The sequence below is a fragment of the Lycorma delicatula genome, chromosome 2 (assembly GCF_047948215.1).
Source record: "Lycorma delicatula isolate Av1 chromosome 2, ASM4794821v1, whole genome shotgun sequence".
Taxonomy (NCBI): Eukaryota; Metazoa; Arthropoda; class Insecta; order Hemiptera; family Fulgoridae; genus Lycorma; species Lycorma delicatula.
The window spans coordinates 130,707,098-130,726,499 of record NC_134456.1 but is presented as its reverse complement, the minus strand read 5'-3'; the positions used below and the strand labels follow the sequence as shown (position 1 = coordinate 130,726,499).

General features: G+C 28.4%; 1 protein-coding gene across 1 annotated transcript in view; it reads right to left on the bottom strand.

Moving 5' to 3' along the window:
- The window catches only part of sns (nephrin adhesion molecule sticks and stones), a 207,092-nt gene that overhangs the window by 44,277 nt on the left and 143,413 nt on the right, over positions 1–19,402 (bottom strand). Inside the window, exon 3 of the mRNA XM_075357955.1 lies at positions 1,103–1,255. Within this exon, the coding sequence (XP_075214070.1) occupies positions 1,103–1,255 (153 nt within the window). The remainder of the gene's footprint in view (positions 1–1,102; positions 1,256–19,402) is intronic.

Sequence of the window (19,402 nt, the reverse complement as noted above, 5' to 3'; positions counted from 1 at the left end):
AAAAATATAGTTTTCTTTTTAAGTTTCTGCGAGACATTTATGCCCTGTAATTTTTCTGAGTGCTGCTAAGTTTCCCTTCTTAGAAGTTTTTTTCTCTAATAATACAATTTAGCCTATCTCTTTATCATAAGTCATCAGATGTTCAAAATCTTTTTCATACTTATTATAAAGGTCACCTTGATGGAATGGCAGGGGAGTTTTGGAATTACTTCTTAAGATATTTGTTACCTTTTTGGAAGCTATCATCTCATTTCTATATACTCCAACTGACTAACCAGCTTGGTTCCATCTGCAGTTATGGAAAAAGCATAACATTTTATTTCCTTATGCTAGGAGTTAAATGGTTTTAATGCTTGGCTGATAGCAACCAACTCCCAAAATACCACAATGTGTGGTATAACATACCTGTTTTACAGCTAAATTTATTGGCTTTAATTTCTAATCATAATATAAAAAGATTTGTGGAAACAGAAAACATCATTGTAAACTTTAGCATCGGCATAACCAGTCTTCGTTCAGGAAGTGTCAGTATAAAATCTTGTTGCCATTCTTTTGGATGATAGGTAGTGTATAATTTGCCAATAGCTATATGCATTTATTTAAATCGTTTTGTTATTAAATAAGTGCCAAGAGGAAAGCCAAGAAGTAAAAGAACATCTTTAATAAAGGATAGACTGTGTAGTCTTGCCCCATAACATCATTGTTTTGGATGAAACCTTTCTGTGTTTTTATAAAAACTCACCATTGGTAACTCCACCAATAAGAACATAACCTGATCAGTATTCTGAACTAAATAAGTACTAGTTTCTTTATTTGTGATGTTAAAAATGGGTTGCTGGTATCTGTCTTGATTAATGTTGTATTAATCGCTTCTGAAATAAACCTATCAATTACAATTTAGATACATTAGTCAAGTATAACAATTCATTCCCTAATAGAATGGTAGGGCTTAAATAAATTTTTACTGGTGAAGTTCAACAAAACCAGGGTAACTACTAAATGTTTACTGCAATTTCTTCAACATTTTCGATTTTTTATTATTTTGGGCAGATTTTGTTATGCGAATTACAAAAATAAAAATACATAATGGTATTTAACTTACCTAATTTAAGTTCTATGTTGTGTCTATACCAGATAATTGTTGCTGCAGGTTTAGCATTCTTTACTAAACATTCTAACTGAAATGACTGATTTTCACGTATCTCAATTTTTTCATTGGCTGTATGATTCACCATTTCTATTGATGAAGGCGGTGCTGCAAAAAAAAAAAACAAAGAAAATATAAATAAGCAAATAAAATGAGATTTACTTAAAAATTCATATCCATATAATAATCATGAAATTTTATGTTCAGTCAGTAGTACAACAGATTTCATTAATTTTTATTTTTTACATTCCAGACTAATTTTTAGAAAACTTCTTAAAAATTTCTGGGAAAAATTATACTAAACAGATCAGTAAGTAAATTAAATAAAGAAAAGAAGTTTTTTAAATAAAATGATTTTTCCTTAAATAAAACAGCTTTTTTCTTATTTACATATTCAAGAAATTTATATCATTGCTTACTTTTGCTTAATTTGTTTTTAGAAAAAATACTATAATTATTTCAATATAAATTTATAAAATAGTGATTTTTTTTCATTGAGACTTCAGCCTAGGATAACAAAAATTAAAATACTTAGAGCAGTTTAAACTAACTTAACTTAACCAGACACTGAAAATTGAATTGTAATCTTGATGAGTTTGGATAATAAACATAATATACTTTTATTATTTAATTTATTCTTTCTCTGCTAACTACAGGCCAACACCCAATTATAGCTGCCTTTCTTTTTTTTTTAAATTATAAAAAATGAATTATGTAGTGTGTGAAAAATGCCAAGCCTGATTGGGATCTGAACCCAGATCCCAGGATGGATGAAAGATGATTTAGATGAAAGATGAATCCCAGATCCAGATGGATGAAAGGCAGAGATGCTATCAGTCCATTACAGAGGTTGGTAAAGTGGTTCACAGAAGAAACAATTTTCTTGAAGCATGTCATTGGCTGATATGTGAATGTTAACCAGTTCATGGTGGGCTTATATAAAGGTTTGCCTGACCATAAATTATCTGGGTGTACATTATTCTGAGGTAAAAAGAAAAATACTTTGCTTAATATTCCTCAACACTGCTGTTTATTCTTTGCTATGATTTAAATAACAGAGTATATATGCTGATGGTTATTAGTAACATTAATGATGCTCAAACTAATCTTAAGGCAATAACTTGTAAAGCAAATACACAGACATGTTTTTCTGATAGCATAAATTATATCTGACATGTTGGGTACAGCTAAGATATAACTGGATCATTTATATCAGATGACTGGCATGCGCTAAAGCAAACAATATGTAATAAGTTAAAGCAAACAGTAATAAATAACTGAAGCAATGTCTCAAACTGACAATAAAAACATATAGAAAATAAAGGAAAATAATAATATTGTAATTAATTTAATTTATTACAATGTAAATATGAGGTAAGATTATTGTAATAGCACTGTGATAATTATTTAAATAAATACACAGCAAACAACAGTAAGGTCGATATTTCAGGACAGTGAAATAATGTGCAGCACTAATAAAATAAAAATCATAAGTTTCATTCCACTAAGTACAAATCACTCTTTTAAATTATTTAAGACAGAATTCAGAACATTCCATATTTATTTTATTACTACATTTCACATGTTAAACTATGAATAAAATTCAAACTGCTCTGTCTAGTTGATACTGGATTCCACTTTATAATGCACTAAAAAATTCATACTTTATTTTATTGTACTGGCTAACTGTCAATTTATAAACACAGTAATAGAAAATCACTAAAAGAATTACGAGAACATTTTTTGTAATATCTTTTATGCCAAAGAAAAAAGTTATATTTGAGTAGAAAAAAATTGTTTAAAAAAAAACAGTACATGATACAGATTTTATTCTTATACGGTATTAATGAAATAATTGTACACACAATTAATTAAACATCATTATATTAAGGAAATTTATATAATAATTAATAATTATTTTTATTTTATACAATCTGATTATTACACATTAAAAAAATGAAATTGATTACTTAATAAAACTTTATATTTTTGCTGAAAAATACAAAGTTATGAATTTAGACAAAGATTTTCAACATATGTTTGTCAGATATGTCCTCTATTTAATTCAATTATTATTAATGGACTCATAAAAGGCCTTACTCCAAATGATTTTTTTGAAGTTCAGGCAACTCTGTGGATCATCTATGATAATTTTTTTTATTATAAATAAGCAAATATCTTATTCACATCACATAAGATAATTAACATTAAAATTACAAACAATTTACATTAAGTAAACAAAACAACTAAAGCACATTTTATTTATTATATGATGATTATATCCATTTGGAATAGTTTACAAGAAATTATTAAAAAATAATATAAATAGAAAAACAAAATATTACCAACTCATAAAACATCCACACACTTATGAAGCAATAAAAACTTACCTGGTTAACAAAACATAAAACAAAAGCTGAAACTTAAAACCCACTAAAACCTTTGCTAACAGCAATTCTTGTAGAAAACAAGAGGTAAACCTATTGGATAGTCAAAAACACCATAACACGCAACCCACACCAGGCTTACTGAACTGAAGGAATTCACACCTACATATGACAACTTCATTCTGTTCACTATAGGGACTTCTCTCTCTCTCCCTTTTTTCTGTTTATCTCTGGAACCACCATAAGGTATAACTTCAGAGAATGAATCAGGATTATATGAATGAATGTAAATGAAGTGTAGTCTATAACTTCAGAGAATGAATCAGGATTATATGAATGAATGTAAATGAAGTGTAGTCTTGTACAGTCTCAGGTTGACCATGCCTGAGAAGTGCGGTTAATTGAAACCAAACCACCAAAGAACATCGGTATCTAAGATCACTACAGGAACCTGCTGCATAATGAACTACACAACTCTCAGAAAAATCAACTACAATTTATGACATTTGTACCTCACATGGTACAATCACAAGAAGCCTTTCTTATGATTTTACCATCTTTCTTTATTTTACCATCTTTTGTTATCTGTCGCAGCCTTGTGACAGATAATTATTCCCATCGGCAGTAACACTCAACAAAACAGTTACTCTTACTTTTTCATATCCAATTGTTTTTACCATTACTTCTTTTTATCCCTTCTCTCTCGTGGTGTAATTTGATGGCATATCAGAGAACACAGCAACTTCATCAGCATTACCAATTTGACCGAGACAGTATTGTTTCTTTAATTGTAATCGATTACATAAAGTTGATATTGCACTAATTTACGCTCATAATCTGATGGTAACTTCTAGCAAATGGAGCTGGTTCTGCGATGCAATGACAGACACGGCTTTTTCTTGAATTTCTCACACCAACCACAACTAGCTTTAAACTAAAGACTATTATTCCTGGCCTTTAACATCAGTCCATCTCTTGTCACAGGAAAACCTTTTGTGTGGAGTCCCTTGAAATAGGCCAAAACAGTAGCATCGATTTCCAGATACTTTTCATGTTTTGGTCGCAAAAAAGATCTCTTTATTTATTTACACATAAATAATTTCTGTCTCATACTGCACTACTGACACACATTCACTTCGTTTACCGAGAACTGTATACCGGAGGCACGATTTCCGATCTGTTCAGCAAACGTATCTTTAACCTTGCGTTTAAAGTCTGCGTCATATGTGAAACACTTTTCCACGATGATGAAATGGTTAAAAAAATACAACAAATGGGTAAAACAGAACAGTTATGAAAAAAACAAACTAATTTACTAATAGTAATATACCATACGCCTGTTCAACATTGAATGGAAGTTAGACAGGAAATGTGAAAGAACGTTTGTCATTATGCATAGAGCACATGCACAAATTTCAGAATAATGACTAATCACTAAATTATGATGTCAACAGTGATAAAGCTGTTGCTGTTGAGATGTAAAGCTCTTTGAGATGAGTCATTATTCTAGAAATCTGTGTATGTTCTAAACATGATGACAAATGTTCTTTCATGTTTCCTGTCTGATCTCCATTCGATGTTAAACAGGCGTATGTATTCAAAAACTTCAGCTTTACATCTATTAACTATGCGTTTATGTCAAATGGCATTAGACCTCCAATTAAAGATGTACCTTGAATTTAAAATGCACCTGACATTTTGACCCTTCAATCTTTAAAAAAAGGTTCATCATAAATTCAAAGCAATATGGTATATATACATACTTATATTATAAAATTAAAATAAAATAAATATTTTGATTCTGACTGATACATAATACACTATTCTGAAAGATGCATTACATACACATCAGGAATGGTAGATCTGCTACTTCATAGATAAAAAAGGAGGAATTGCCCCCTCATATGCCTGGACGGATCAACACAAATCATCATAAAACCTTGAGCAGAGCAGCATCACAGAATTCACATTTCAGGTAAAAGATAAAAAATTGATGAAATTGTCTATATTAATTATTTAGAATTTAAACTCATGAAATAATGTTAAGGTCTACCCATGAAGTTATTAAATATAAAAAATAACCACAAAAAAATTCCCAATTCAGAAGATGATAATGAAATTATTTGAACATATATTTATGAACACATTATTAAATGGAATACATAAAATTCTGGGTTTTAAAATTTTTTAATAAGTATTATTTAAATATTCATTGAAAGAGTAAAACAGTTTCTGTAAAATAAAAGTATTTTTAACTGTATTTTAAATAAATTGGTGGGAAGATTTTTTTAAATAGTTTGGTAATTTATTAAAATTGGCAACAAAACTAATTAAGGCCTTTTATCATAAACTGAAGTATTCTGTTGAGTTACATGAAAGCAGTTGTGTGTTTTAATTTGTTAGAGGTAAATATTTTTATTTTCTAAGAATAAGCAGCTATGCTTTTAAACAACATACTTAAATAATAGTCAAGTTAAAAATTTAATTAAACTGATGAGTCATTTATGAAAAATAAAATAAGTGAATTAAAATTAGAAAAAAAACATTGTAGCATTTAAACCTGATTTAATGTTGGCAACTTAGAAGTTCATTTTAGGTTTCCTATTTACAAAGTCTGTTTAGCACATGTTACAATCTAGGAAGGAATGAAGTCTTGGCTTAGAGAGAATATTGCTCTAATTTACTGGGCTTAAAAGGATAACAAGAAATTCATACCACACGAAAGAAATGAGAGTATGTTTTTCTTCCTAGTATACATTTTTTAAAGAATTTACTATGTGCAGATCCTATAAAAAAAAAATTAAAGGGAAGAAACAAATATTGTTTAGGGTTTGGGTGTGCGTAAGAAAAGGATTTTTATCCTATTACATTCCAAATCATCACATTGAAAACAGCATCTATTTTTACTGAGAAAATGAATTCAATTTCTACAGAACAGAATGCAGTTTAATATAATAAGGTTTCAGTTACACAGATTAGGTAGTCGACCAAAATGAGTAGAGTTTAAAAAACTGAACTAAGTAAAAATTAATTTTAATTTTGACTCAAAATGAAAAAAAATCTAATAAAATATTTTTTTTATCTTTGAAAAATTAATAACAAATAAACTACCAAAAGGTCATTCCTTTATGAACAGTAATATTAACATTTAATTCATCTGTTTTACATTTTATTTGGTGTTTTTAGTATTTTATTCTTGGCAATTAAATCTGCCACATAAATAGTCTACTCTGGATCACATAAAACATTATGTAAGACCACCTTATCAAAAAGTAACAAAAACTAATTTTTAACTGATTAAAGCTTGAAAATTTGCCTTTTCAATTTATAAAAAAAACTAATTGTAAATGGAATAGAATGTAACATTAAAAATAAAACTGTATTAATAAGATAAAACATCTAAAATTTAAAATTCAATCAATCTATGATATTTGATCTTAAAAAAAAATCCAATAACTAATCAAAAAACAAGAACGTTCTCTGAGATTGTGAATTTTTGGTTAGCATTTCTTCATGGCACTAAATTACTTAGTTCAAAGGAATTTTACAGTGGATGTCAAAACATCTACCAGGAGAACAAATCTAAAGAGTTCAATAAAGTTTTACATTATTTAAAATGATACACAACATTTAGTTACGTTTTAATATCTTCATCTCTTTGGACATTTGATTATGAAAATCCATCCACCCACTCTTTCAATTGCCCCTCATTAACCATTTACACCATTGCTTGTTAATTAAGCAATTTTTATTATACTAACTCTGTAACATAACTTTAAATCCTGATCTTCTACAGTCAGTTTACATTATATCAAGCAAACACTCATTCCCTTTTACAAAATTATTTTTTTATAACATATTTTCATACTTCCATACTTCAAAGTACCCTCATTACTAGTCATGTAAAATATTATTTAGTAGAAAAATTCTTTAAAACCTACTATGTAATCAAAAAGAAAAATAACTTATAACGTTCCCGTCATATAACTTATTAAACACTGTCTATGACAAAATCATAAATACAAACATTTTCAAAAATACTAAGATAATTTTTTTTAAATTAGAGAAAATGGTGTTCAGTATGTGTAGTTTGTTAACACATACAAAGAGGATCAAAAATGTTTGACCAAATATTCATTTACATGAAGTATACATAACTCTCCGTTCCAGTTGGAAAACAAAAACAAAAACTTAATGCCTCTGACAAGAAATTTTAATAGGTTATAGTATTCACAAAAAAGTTTCAATTTAATACTAAAGTATCATGAACAGCATACATCAATAAATAAAACAAACAATAAAACTTTGTTAAACAAAACTTGTTTGAATGTTACCTGCAGTAATCTCACATAAGACAAACAAATTCAAATTACACGCATTACACAAAATAAACACAGAAAACTGTTCTTTCAATAAAGTATTGTTAGTTTATAAACTAAAAACTCACACACTCTCTCTCTCTCTCTTTCCATGCCACTAACCATAAAAAAACATCAACAACAAAAAAATTATAAGATTATGACAATAACAAATAAAACTAATTAAGAAAAAAATCTCAAATGTTTAATTACTGTTGTAACAGTTAGTGAAATTAAAAAAAAAAATTGCACAGAATTTAAGTAAAACTACATTATTTTTTAACACTGGTTATATTTACTTGTATTTGGCACTATTACAGCCCAAGGGTGGCAAATGTGTTCTATTGGAAAATCATTTAAGATGTTTTTATTTTGCAATGGTTTCTTGAATCTTAATGAAATACTTCTGTACCATGGTCTCGTTTTACAAATCCTATGATTTGTTTTTATGCAGCTGCCAAATTTGAAATTATCATTAAAATCATTAATGAACTGTTAATTTTAATGTTTAAATTAAACTAAATGAATTTAAATAACTGGTTCAATTCTTCGAACAAACAATTATTTTGAAGATCTTTTAGGCTGTTAAGTAATTTAGTAAAATTAGAAACATAGTAGGGGTCAGTCCTCTATTATTTGCAGCATCACTTTCTGATTTGATTCAAGAAATATTGCTTTTTCCAGACATAAAAAAACAATTTTTTTTTTATGAAGTTATAATACTTTCATTAACATTAATATATGGAATTACCAGAATCTTTAACCAAGTTAAAAATACTTGAAATTATATTTTTCACTATTTCACTGAAAATAAAATAACAAGAATAAATCACATTTTGTTTAAATTTAAAATTTTTTGGTCTTTTCTTCAACCACTGAGATTGAATAGATAATACTTGGAGCAATTAAAAAGTACCATCACAAATTTCAGTATTTTTTGGTTTTCTATTTCTAAAAGTCTAAAGAATAAACAAACCAACCAAATTTGTTTGCTAATTTTTTACATAAATGGCCATTTTAAATCTATATCTTTCTTGATATAAGATATGCAAATAAATTAACATCAAATGTGTAGTCACATATAAAACAATATTTATGAAGTATATAAGTTTTATTTTAACAATACAATTTCAGCATATTAAATATATTTATTTTTAAAATAAAGGTATTGTAAAAATATTTATTACATACAATAGAAATCCTTAATTCATTGGTGGTTAAGGAATAAAAGTGTGTACATCCCATTTATTTTTGTTGAATGTCACAACTCGACCTTATTTGATTAATAATTCAAAATCTATGAACATGGTGGTATTATGATTAAAAAATAATGTAAGTTTCTCCTTCTTGTTTGAATTCTAGTCAGGTTTGATATTATTCGTGTTAGAAATTTTATTACTCCAGTAAAGAAATAAGGCTAATTACTAAGGCCTTTGGACTGGAAACAAACGTAGGGCTAATAATCATAATCAGTGGGTAACTGCACTTAAAATTAATAGAATGGTGTATAAACAATTGTTTATTTACTATTAGTTAATTATAATTGTGTTTATTTATTATAAACAATTTTTGCTTGGGGCAACTGCTAACCTTGATAGCATTAACATCTCATACTGATTAATACATACTTTGTGCCATTAAACTCCTCTTGTAATCATGTTTATATAAATTAAGATGTGTTAACATAGAATAGGGTCTGAACTAATAACATAATTGAATGCAACTTTTCAAGATTTAACATTTTCAAGAAAATTTTTACCAAATTTAAAATCATATCTTTTCTTTGAGTTTTTTACAGGGGATTCTCTATCTAGATGCCCTAGTTTCATGAGATCATGAAACTACAGTCGCATACAAATTAATTCGAGCACAGATGTTATTTAATAAAAAGTAACTTTATTTAGAAAAAAAATCATACTGGTAAATTTGTGAATATCTAGAAATTAATATGTGGTCTCTATTCTTAATCACTTATGTTCACGATTTGGCACTGATTCAACAAATGTACACATTTTTACACACTTTTTGATTTCTTCATCATGAAACCATACCACCATTATTGCTTTAATGATTTCAATTTTTGTAGTATAATTCATTTTTGAGAAACGTTTTTTCAGTAATATCCAAAGAGTTTCAATTGGGTTTAAGTCTGGGGAGTTTCCTAGCCACAGGAGCAGTTTAATATTTTGTTCTTTGAAAACTTTTTCCACTTGTTTGGCACTATGGCTTGGTGCCAAATCTTGCTGGAACACTCTGTTGTCTTGTGGGAATTTGTTTTGAAGTTGTGTCACAACCCTTTCCTTCAGAATCTTGATATATCAATCACTTTTCAACATACCATCTACTGGAAGTAATGAACAAGGGGCTTAAAATGTGAAACGATCCCAAAATATTTTTTTCTGGTTATGCTTAACTGATCAAAGTTATGAGCCGGTGATATATTTTCATCTGATGCTTTTCTAACTTGTGGAACCCATTGCTCCCTGAATATAAAAATGTGACTCATCGGGAAACATAACACTTTTCCAGCCTTCTTTGATCTACTTAGCATGTGCTTTGCCCCAGAAATGCCTTTTCTGCATATTATTAGTGTTAGAAGCTGGTTTTAGATGGCCAGCAAGCTTTATTTCCAGCTGCAAGAAGTCAGCTTCCAACAGTTCTCACATGTAAATTTGTTCCACCGGCTATTGGGTCTTGATTAAAGTCCACAGCAGATAAATTTTGGATGAAGTATACTTTTTCTCACTAATAACTGATCCTATGTTAGAGTAGTTTTTCTTTTATGGTCACATTTTCCTTTCCTTTGAAGTGGAAAGGAACCAGTTTCTTTAAATTGTTTTAAAATAGCATTCATTTCTGTCGCTAATCCAACACCACAGAAATTATTTGTTGTTTTCTTTCAGACATTGACAAATAACTTCTGGTATGCTCAGAAAGAGAAACAATTTTTAAACACTGTCCTGGAGTTTTCTCCATTATTATATACTCAAGACACATAAAACAAAAAATGTGAAAATCTGATTCTGTAATAAACAATGAAATGAAATCTCATAAAACTATTTATAACATGAAAATTGCTAAAATTAAAACATGAAAATTGAAAATTGAAAAGAAAAATAACCTTATGTTAAATAATAATAATAAAAAGTAAATATTAACTATATTATAATATTATTTATATAATATTAAATATTATAATTATAAATATTGATATTGTTAAATAAGTATTAATAATTTAAATAACAACTCTTGAATAAAAAATTAATCAAAATAAATCTTCTGAATTTTTTGGGGAGATTTGAAATAAGATTTCCATCACTTTTTTATAGGGTAATATTTCTTTTTCAAAATTTCTTTACTCAAAATGTTTTTTTTTCTACAGCTGTATTATAACGCTTGAATTAAGAGGCTGTAACTTGTATCACAAATAGAGTCATCATGAATTAGATTTTCATTATAATACATGTGTTCAACCAATCAAAAGCCTACTCAACCATTGACCAATCAGAAACAGGTATTGTTTAACATATCAGCCGTTTTTTTTTTTACAATAATTTTAATCCGACTTAATAGTTAGCAAGTAATTGGCACCAACATTGGTAATTTGGCACCAACAGGTAACTGTAACTAAGTTTCTATATTACATTGTTTATTCTTCTGTTAATTACATCAGATTTTAAGGAAGAAAAGTCTTTAACATCAGTCGATATTAAAGAAAAGTCAGAACTTATGACTAAAAATCTATTGCCTTTGAAATGTATTGTTTAATGTATTTTTTGAAAAATTAAAAAAATATATTCTGTGAACAATGCATTCTATTGATTTAAATCAATAATCCCTACACTTTCTCAGCCGTATAGAAAATACAGTATACAACTATCTATATAATTGCCATTAATGCACTCTTGCAAAATTTACGACACTGAACAAAGCTGTGTTGTAACTTAATTCGCACTTGTACATCAATGAAAATCATTATAGGCTCGTTGCATAATGTACTATTATTTATTTTATTTTTAAGTTGCTTCAACTACTTAGGTCATTAGCAACTATGTTGGGGCTGGTTCGTTATCAAGTTTCCAGACCTGAACTGGGAATTAAAACGGGATATTTCATGTAAAACTACCACCACCTTTGTTACCAGGGCAGTATGTATTTCAATAGAATATTTCAGTTTAATACATTCATTGAAATTCAAACTTCTAAGGGTTCTAATCCTACATAAGTGAAAAATGTTTCTTTTCAATCTTCTTTTCCTTAAAATTCTTTAAAAGTATTACGTACAAAATACCTTTTTTTCTGTTTAGCTTCCAGAACCACCGAAAGGTATTACTTCGGAGGATGAAATGTATGAATGTAAATGAAGTGTAGTCTTACTCAGTCTCAGATTGACCATTCCTGAGATGTGTGGTTAATTGAAACCCAACCACCAAAGAACACCGGTATCCACGATCTAGTATTCAAATCCGTATAGAAGTAATTGCCTTTACTAGGATTTGAACTCTCAACTTCGAAATCAGCTGATTTGCAATGATGAGATGTACAAAATACTTGTGTACAATATTTGTAAGAGTTTTTTTTCAGAACCTGTTTTTTTCTTCAGATTTCAGAGCATTCTACTGATGACTACACTGAGATAGTCATAATGATAAAGCTCTCAAATTTGAAAATTTGAGCCATTATCCACCTACACTATTTGTAACATGATCCATTAAAAATGAATTGAAATGCTATTTTTTAAAATTAAACTGTGGTTTTCTTTTAAACTATGGCATTTTTGATTAGCTTCAATAATTTTAATTATAACAAAGTGTGAATTAAAGACAAAACCAAGAATAAATTAGGGCAATTCAAATTAAGAAGAACATATATAATAAAATAAAAAATTCTGTATTATTGCAGGGTTTAAGTACAATAAAATATCACTTTTTTGTAAATGTGAGAAAAAATTCTTTTCTCTATTTCTTTATATATTCCAGGATAATGTCAACAATAATACCAAGATCTTCAACCTACAAGTAAATTTAATTGTAAGGTAGGCCTAACTAACAAATGGAAAATCTTTACTTAAAAAAATGCAGATAAAACAATAATGATAATTTTTGACTACATAAATATTTTGAAAATTCATCGATACATAAAAAAATAAAATCAATGAATGTAAATCATAAAATAGATTTTTGTCATTTTATTTGTTATTATTTTTTAAAGTACCAGTACACCTGAAATTAATTTTAAACTTTATTCACCAATTCTGCTCATAATAAGACTTATGTATTTATTATGTTTACATTATGGTTTAATTAACATACTACCTTTTTATGTAACAAATATAATATGTATTGGTTAGATTGAGAATTCTCAATGTAAAAAAGACATACACTGACAATTTATAGTATGAACAATTTAATTTATAATTTAAAAGTAAATGAAATTAATAAAATACAGCTTTCATAAATGAATAATGACAAGTTAGTAATCCGAGTATAATTATGTCCCCTGGATGAACAATGCTGTTAGCAACTCACTTTTGAATCATTAATTACCATTTTAATTAAAAAAAAAAAAAATAATAATAATAATAAATAATAGGAAACTGCTGGAGGTTATAAACTAATTAAGGTTTGTTTTAATTCATTTTTTTTCAGACACAAGCAATATTAAAAAATGTATATATTTCAATTTTTTACATTCTGTTTATGTGAATATGTATGTGTGCATATTCAGAAAAATTTAAAAATTCATTATTTCTCTGGGGAGGTAAAAGGGAATAAAACAGAGATAGAAAAAAGGACAAATCTTAGCGGTGCCGTCAATAAGCTTACTACGTAGCTATTCCTATTTGACACTCATCATTTATGTATCATGCATGCAAGAGTAGGAAATAGGACTACATGCGTACACACGTGCCTTAACTTGAAACTTGAAAGCCAGTATCAAAACGCTTCTTACAACCCACCTGAACCTAAAAGAAAAAACCCACTCATACTCCCATGAGAATTACTTATACTACAGACTGCTCCTAGTATTCTACTACTACTGCTACTACTTTTGTCACAAACTGTATACTTAGGCTATCTTTTTTTTTAATGGCTAAACTTGAGAAAAAAACTTTCACACGAAAATACTTTAAACAAGTAAATAAAAACGATGACAAGAATAAATAAAAAATTAAATGAAAAAAATGTATTTTGTATTTTCTCCACTTATTACATAAGATAAAAGATAATTCCACATTTGAGAATGAAGAAAATATAAATACAATACACATGCCGTGTGTAAATTGGTAACTTTTATTATCACTACACCAATCATTCCTTGTACAAGATATTTAACCTTTCTCGTTTTCAGAGCCATATTTTATTCAACTGCTTTTAAAATTTTTGAAATAGTTACAAAATGAATTATAACTGGCTTATCAAAAAAGTTAACATAAAAATATAAATAACTTTAATGTTTAAAAGACAATATAAAGTAAAATAAAATACTGTTTAAACACTCATTTTTTCTCCCACATAGACCGTTCCATTCACAAAGCATGGATTTTTTCTGTCTATAGATTTCATATCAAATTTGCATTTATATTTCTTCAATTCACTGCTAATTTTAATGTTGGGCTCATGGATTCTCAAACAGAAGACAGTCTGTAATTTTTTTTTACTTCATAAAAAACTTTTATTAAACAATACACATATCTTAGTCAACTCTACTTTAATTATTTTTTTTAACTCAAAAGTTGTAGTAAAAAAAAACCATTCATTTTTAAAATTTTTAAATGATAAACTTTTCCCAGAATTTCTGTTCAGTTAAAGAAATAAGTAGTTCACTAAAAATATTTGCTATTTTGTATATTATTAATAATTAAAAAAAAAAAAAATACTGCGTTAAGAATAAATACAAAAAAGTAGAAAAGTTAATCTTAATTGATCTAAACATCTAGCAAATAGCCTGTTAAAAAACACAGATTATCTGAAATGATAAAATAGACAGCCATTCAGTACAATCCAAACACATTTTTGGTTGGCATAGCATATATACTTTACCATTTATGTATTTGTCATGTTTAAGGAATGTGTGAATAGATCAACAGAAAATACAGCCATGATGCCACCACCATAAGAAAAAATTCTGAACGCAGAACTTGGCGAGAACAAGTACTATGTAAATGAGACCTTAGGGAGTAATGTTTCTTGTACAGTCATAGTCGCTTATTTCTCAACTGAAGACATTATACTAAACTGTGTTAAACTACAATTTTATTGATAACAATTTGAACAGGGATAATGTATTCAGTAAAGGTGCTGCTGCTGCTGCTCTGCCTTTTCCTATTTATTAACGGACTAGATAAGATTTTTTCATAACATACAAAAAGTGCTAGGGACTTCATTGGAGGAATTATAAAAACTTAAAAGAAATGCACAATATAACCCAAACATAACTATATATGAATAAATAAATAAATATATATATATATTTATTTATTTATTCATATATACAACTAACTGTTTTATGAGAAAAGAGAATTCATCAATAAAACAGAATGCATTATCAATTAAAATAAATTTAATGATTTGAATGGTTTTCATTTCTATTTTTTTTTTTAATTGAAGTTTCAACATGTGATGGAATCTTCTGAAATAACTTTAAATTATGTAGTTTAATATGGATATTATCCATATTCCTTATAATGATTATGGATATCTGATAAAAGACTTTACAAACAACAATTTTTATATATTTATGTAAATATGGAACTAGATGTAAAAGTAATTGTGTAAAATTCTCTTGACAATATAACTTCATTCTATATTTAATGGCACTTTTCTAAATTTTAAGGATTCTTTGTTAATTAGAACATGATAAATTAAAAACTTCATTATAACAAATCCATTTTCTGTTATATATTATTCCTCTGTAAAAATTTTCTTTAAAAATAATTAATTTTTTTTATTCCATTTAGTTTTGGACTACAATAAAAAATTTAAAGAAAGACTAGAATTTACAAAATACAGTAATGTTTAACAAAAGTTTCCTTTAAATTTAGGTAAATTATTTCACAAATAATTATTTCAAATGCAACCATTGGAAAGGGCAAGGAAGGAAATATAGTAGGTGAATACGGGCTGGGCAAAAGGAATGAAAGAGGGGACAGACTTATAGAGTTTTGCACAAAGTATAATTTAATAATTGCCAACACCCAATTTAAAAATCATAATAGAAGAATATACACTTGGAAAAAGCCAGGCGATACTGCAAGGTATCAGATAGATTATATCATGGTTAAGCAAAGATTTAGGAATCAACTCGTCGACTGCAAAACTTACCCTGGAGCAGACATTGATAGCGACCATAATTTGGTGATAATGAAATGTAAATTGGGATTTAAAAACCTGAAGAAAAGGTGTCAGATGAACCGGTGGAATTTAGAGAAGCTTGAGGAAGAGGAGGTAAAGAAGATTTTTGAGGAGGACATCGCAAGAGGTCTGAGTAAAAAAGATAAGGTAGAAAATGTAGAAGAAGAATGGGAGAATGTTAAAAAGGAAATTATTAAATCAGAAGAAGCGAAATTAGGCGGAACAAAGAGAACTGGTAGAAAACCTTGGGTTTCAGACGATATATTGCAGCTGATGGATGAACGTAGAAAATATAAGAATGCTAGTGATGAAGAAAGTAAAAGGAAATACCGACAATTAAGAAATGCTATAAACAGGAAGTGCAAACTAGCGAAAGAAGAGTGGATTAAAGAAAAGTGTTCAGAAGTGGAAAGAGAAATGAACATTGGTAAAAAAGACGGAGCATACAGGAAAGTTAAGGAAAATTTTGGGGTACATAAATTAAAATCTAATAATGTGTTAAACAAAGATGGTACACCAATATGTAATACGAAAGGTAAAGTCGATAGATGGGTGGAATATATTGCAGAGTTATACAGAGGAAATGAATTAGAAAATGGTGTTATAGAGGAAGAAGAGGAAGTTGAGGAGGATGAAATGGGATAAACATTACTGAGATCTGAATTTAAGAGAGCATTAAAAGATTTAAATGGCAGAAAGGCTCCTGGAATGGACGGAATACCTGTAGAATTACTGCTCACTGCAGGTGAGGAAGCGATTGATAGATTATACAAGCTGGTGTCTAATATTTATGAAAAAGGGGAAGTTCCGTTTTTTTTTCAAAAAAGTGTTATAGTCATGATACCAAAGAAAGCAGGGGCAGATAAATGTGAAGAATACAGAACAATTAGTTTAACTAGTCATGCATCAAAAATCTTAACTAGAATTCTACTATACAGAAGAATTGAGAGGAGAGTGGAAGAAGTGTTAGGAGAAGACCAATTTGGTTTCAGGAAAAGTATAGGGACAAGGGAAGCAATTTTAGGCCTCAGATTAATAGTAGAAGAAAGGTTAAAGAAAAACAAACCAACATACTTGGCGTTTAGAGACCTAGAAAAGGCATTCGATAACGTAGACTGGAATAAAATGTTCCGCATTTTAAAAAAAATTAGGGTTCAAATAGAGAGATTGAAGAACAATTGCTAACATGTACAGGAACCAAACAGCAACAGTAATAATCGAAGAACATAAGAAAGAAGCCGTAATAAGAGAGGGAGTCCGACAAGGATGTTCCCTAATAACGTTAATTTTTAATCTTTACATGGAACTATCAGTTAATGATGTTAAAGAACAATTTAGAGGAGAAAAGATTATGGAGGTAGAAGAATTTTGTTATTTGGGAAGTAGAATTACTAAAGATGGACGAAGCAGGAGCGATATAAAATGCCGAATAGCACAAGCGAAACGAGCCTTCAGTCAGAAATATAATTTGTTAACATCAAAAATGTCAGGAAAAAATTTTTGAAAGTATATGTTTGGAGTGTCGCTTTATATGGAAGTGAAGCTTGGACAATCGGAGTATCTGAGAAGAAAAGATTAGAAGCTTTTGAAATGTGGTGCTATAGGAGAATGTTAAAAATCAGATGGGTGGATAAAGTGACAAATGAAGAGGTATTGCGGCAAATAGATGAAGAAAGAAGCAGTTGGAAAAATATAGTTAAAAGAAGAGACAGACTTATAGGCCACATACTAAGGCATCCTGGAATAGTCGCTTTAATATTGGAAGGACAGGTAGAAGGAAAAAATTGTGTAGGCAGGCCACGTTTGGAATATGTAAAACAAATTGTTAGGGATGTAGGATGTACGGGGTATACTGAAATGAAACGACTAGCACTAGATAGGGAATCTTGGAGAGCTGCATCAAACCAGTCAAATGACTGAAGACAAAAAAAAATTATTTCAGCGATTTTCTAGTTATATGACAAAAATTTTAAATTGAACTTCAAGTTCCCATAGATAAAACTTTAAAAATGCCGACCTCGTAGCTAAGTAGGAAGCGTCCTACTTAGGTGAGGAGGTTCAGGGTTCGAATCGCGATCAGGCATGACATTTTTTCATACGCTACCAATTTTCACTGGACTAATGATCATAACTGTTGATACCCGTCTTTCAAAAAAAAGATCTTTAAAAAATAAACTAAGTAAAAGATAAAAAGAAATTCCCAAGATAAAAAAACCAATCAAGTTATAATAAAAGGTAAAATTGAAGATATATTTCACAGTATATAAGTTTCAGTACAGACTTTTATTTACACGTATAAAATAATTTTTGTGTAAAACATTTATATAAGGCAATGGTTGTTAAGCATCAGCTATTATCTTCAGTAAGAAAAAAATGTACGCTGTTGATGTGTCCATACGAAAACGTAATCTAAGTCAAAGGCTTCATTGACTGTTGATAGTTCTATATGTAAACAACAAGCACAAAGGAAAAACTGAAAAGCTCTTCATATTTTTTTAAATATGAGGAGTGAAGAGTTTTTTTAATGTAGAGTAAATTAATTATCTTTTTTGACAAAAGTAACTGATATTTTTTATTAAAGAAAACGTAAAAAATAATAAATCAAAGGAATATGAAACAGCTTCTTTTTACATTTTCTAGAAAAAAAAACTATTTTATTGCATAGTTTTTTATTTTTTTAAAATTGGAAGTGTAATAAATTTACATGTTATCAAGTATTAATTAGGAATAATAATTAGTGAAGTATCATTAATGAAAGCAATTCACTGAGAAGCTTAACTGTATAACAAGAAAAAAGAAGATTATAAAACAAAACTTCCTATGGTTAATTCTAAAATATGCTGAAAGAAATAGAGAGAAGGGAGTCATTAGGGCAAAACAGTTGGTATACCATAGGGCAAAAAACAACTTGCTCACGCGACAATACAACCACAAACAGTTCCTATCGAGCTGGAAGGTTTTTTCGGGGAAGAATAATAAAAATAAAGAATTTAAGAGGAAATTCTGTAAGTTAAAATGTTTATATAATAAACGGGTTAAAAAAATAGTATTACCATGAAAGTTTAACAAGAATATGATGTTTACACCGGCCTATGTGAACGTGTTTACAATTAAAAATCATTAAATTCTTTGAACCCTTAGTACTTTTTTTTTAAT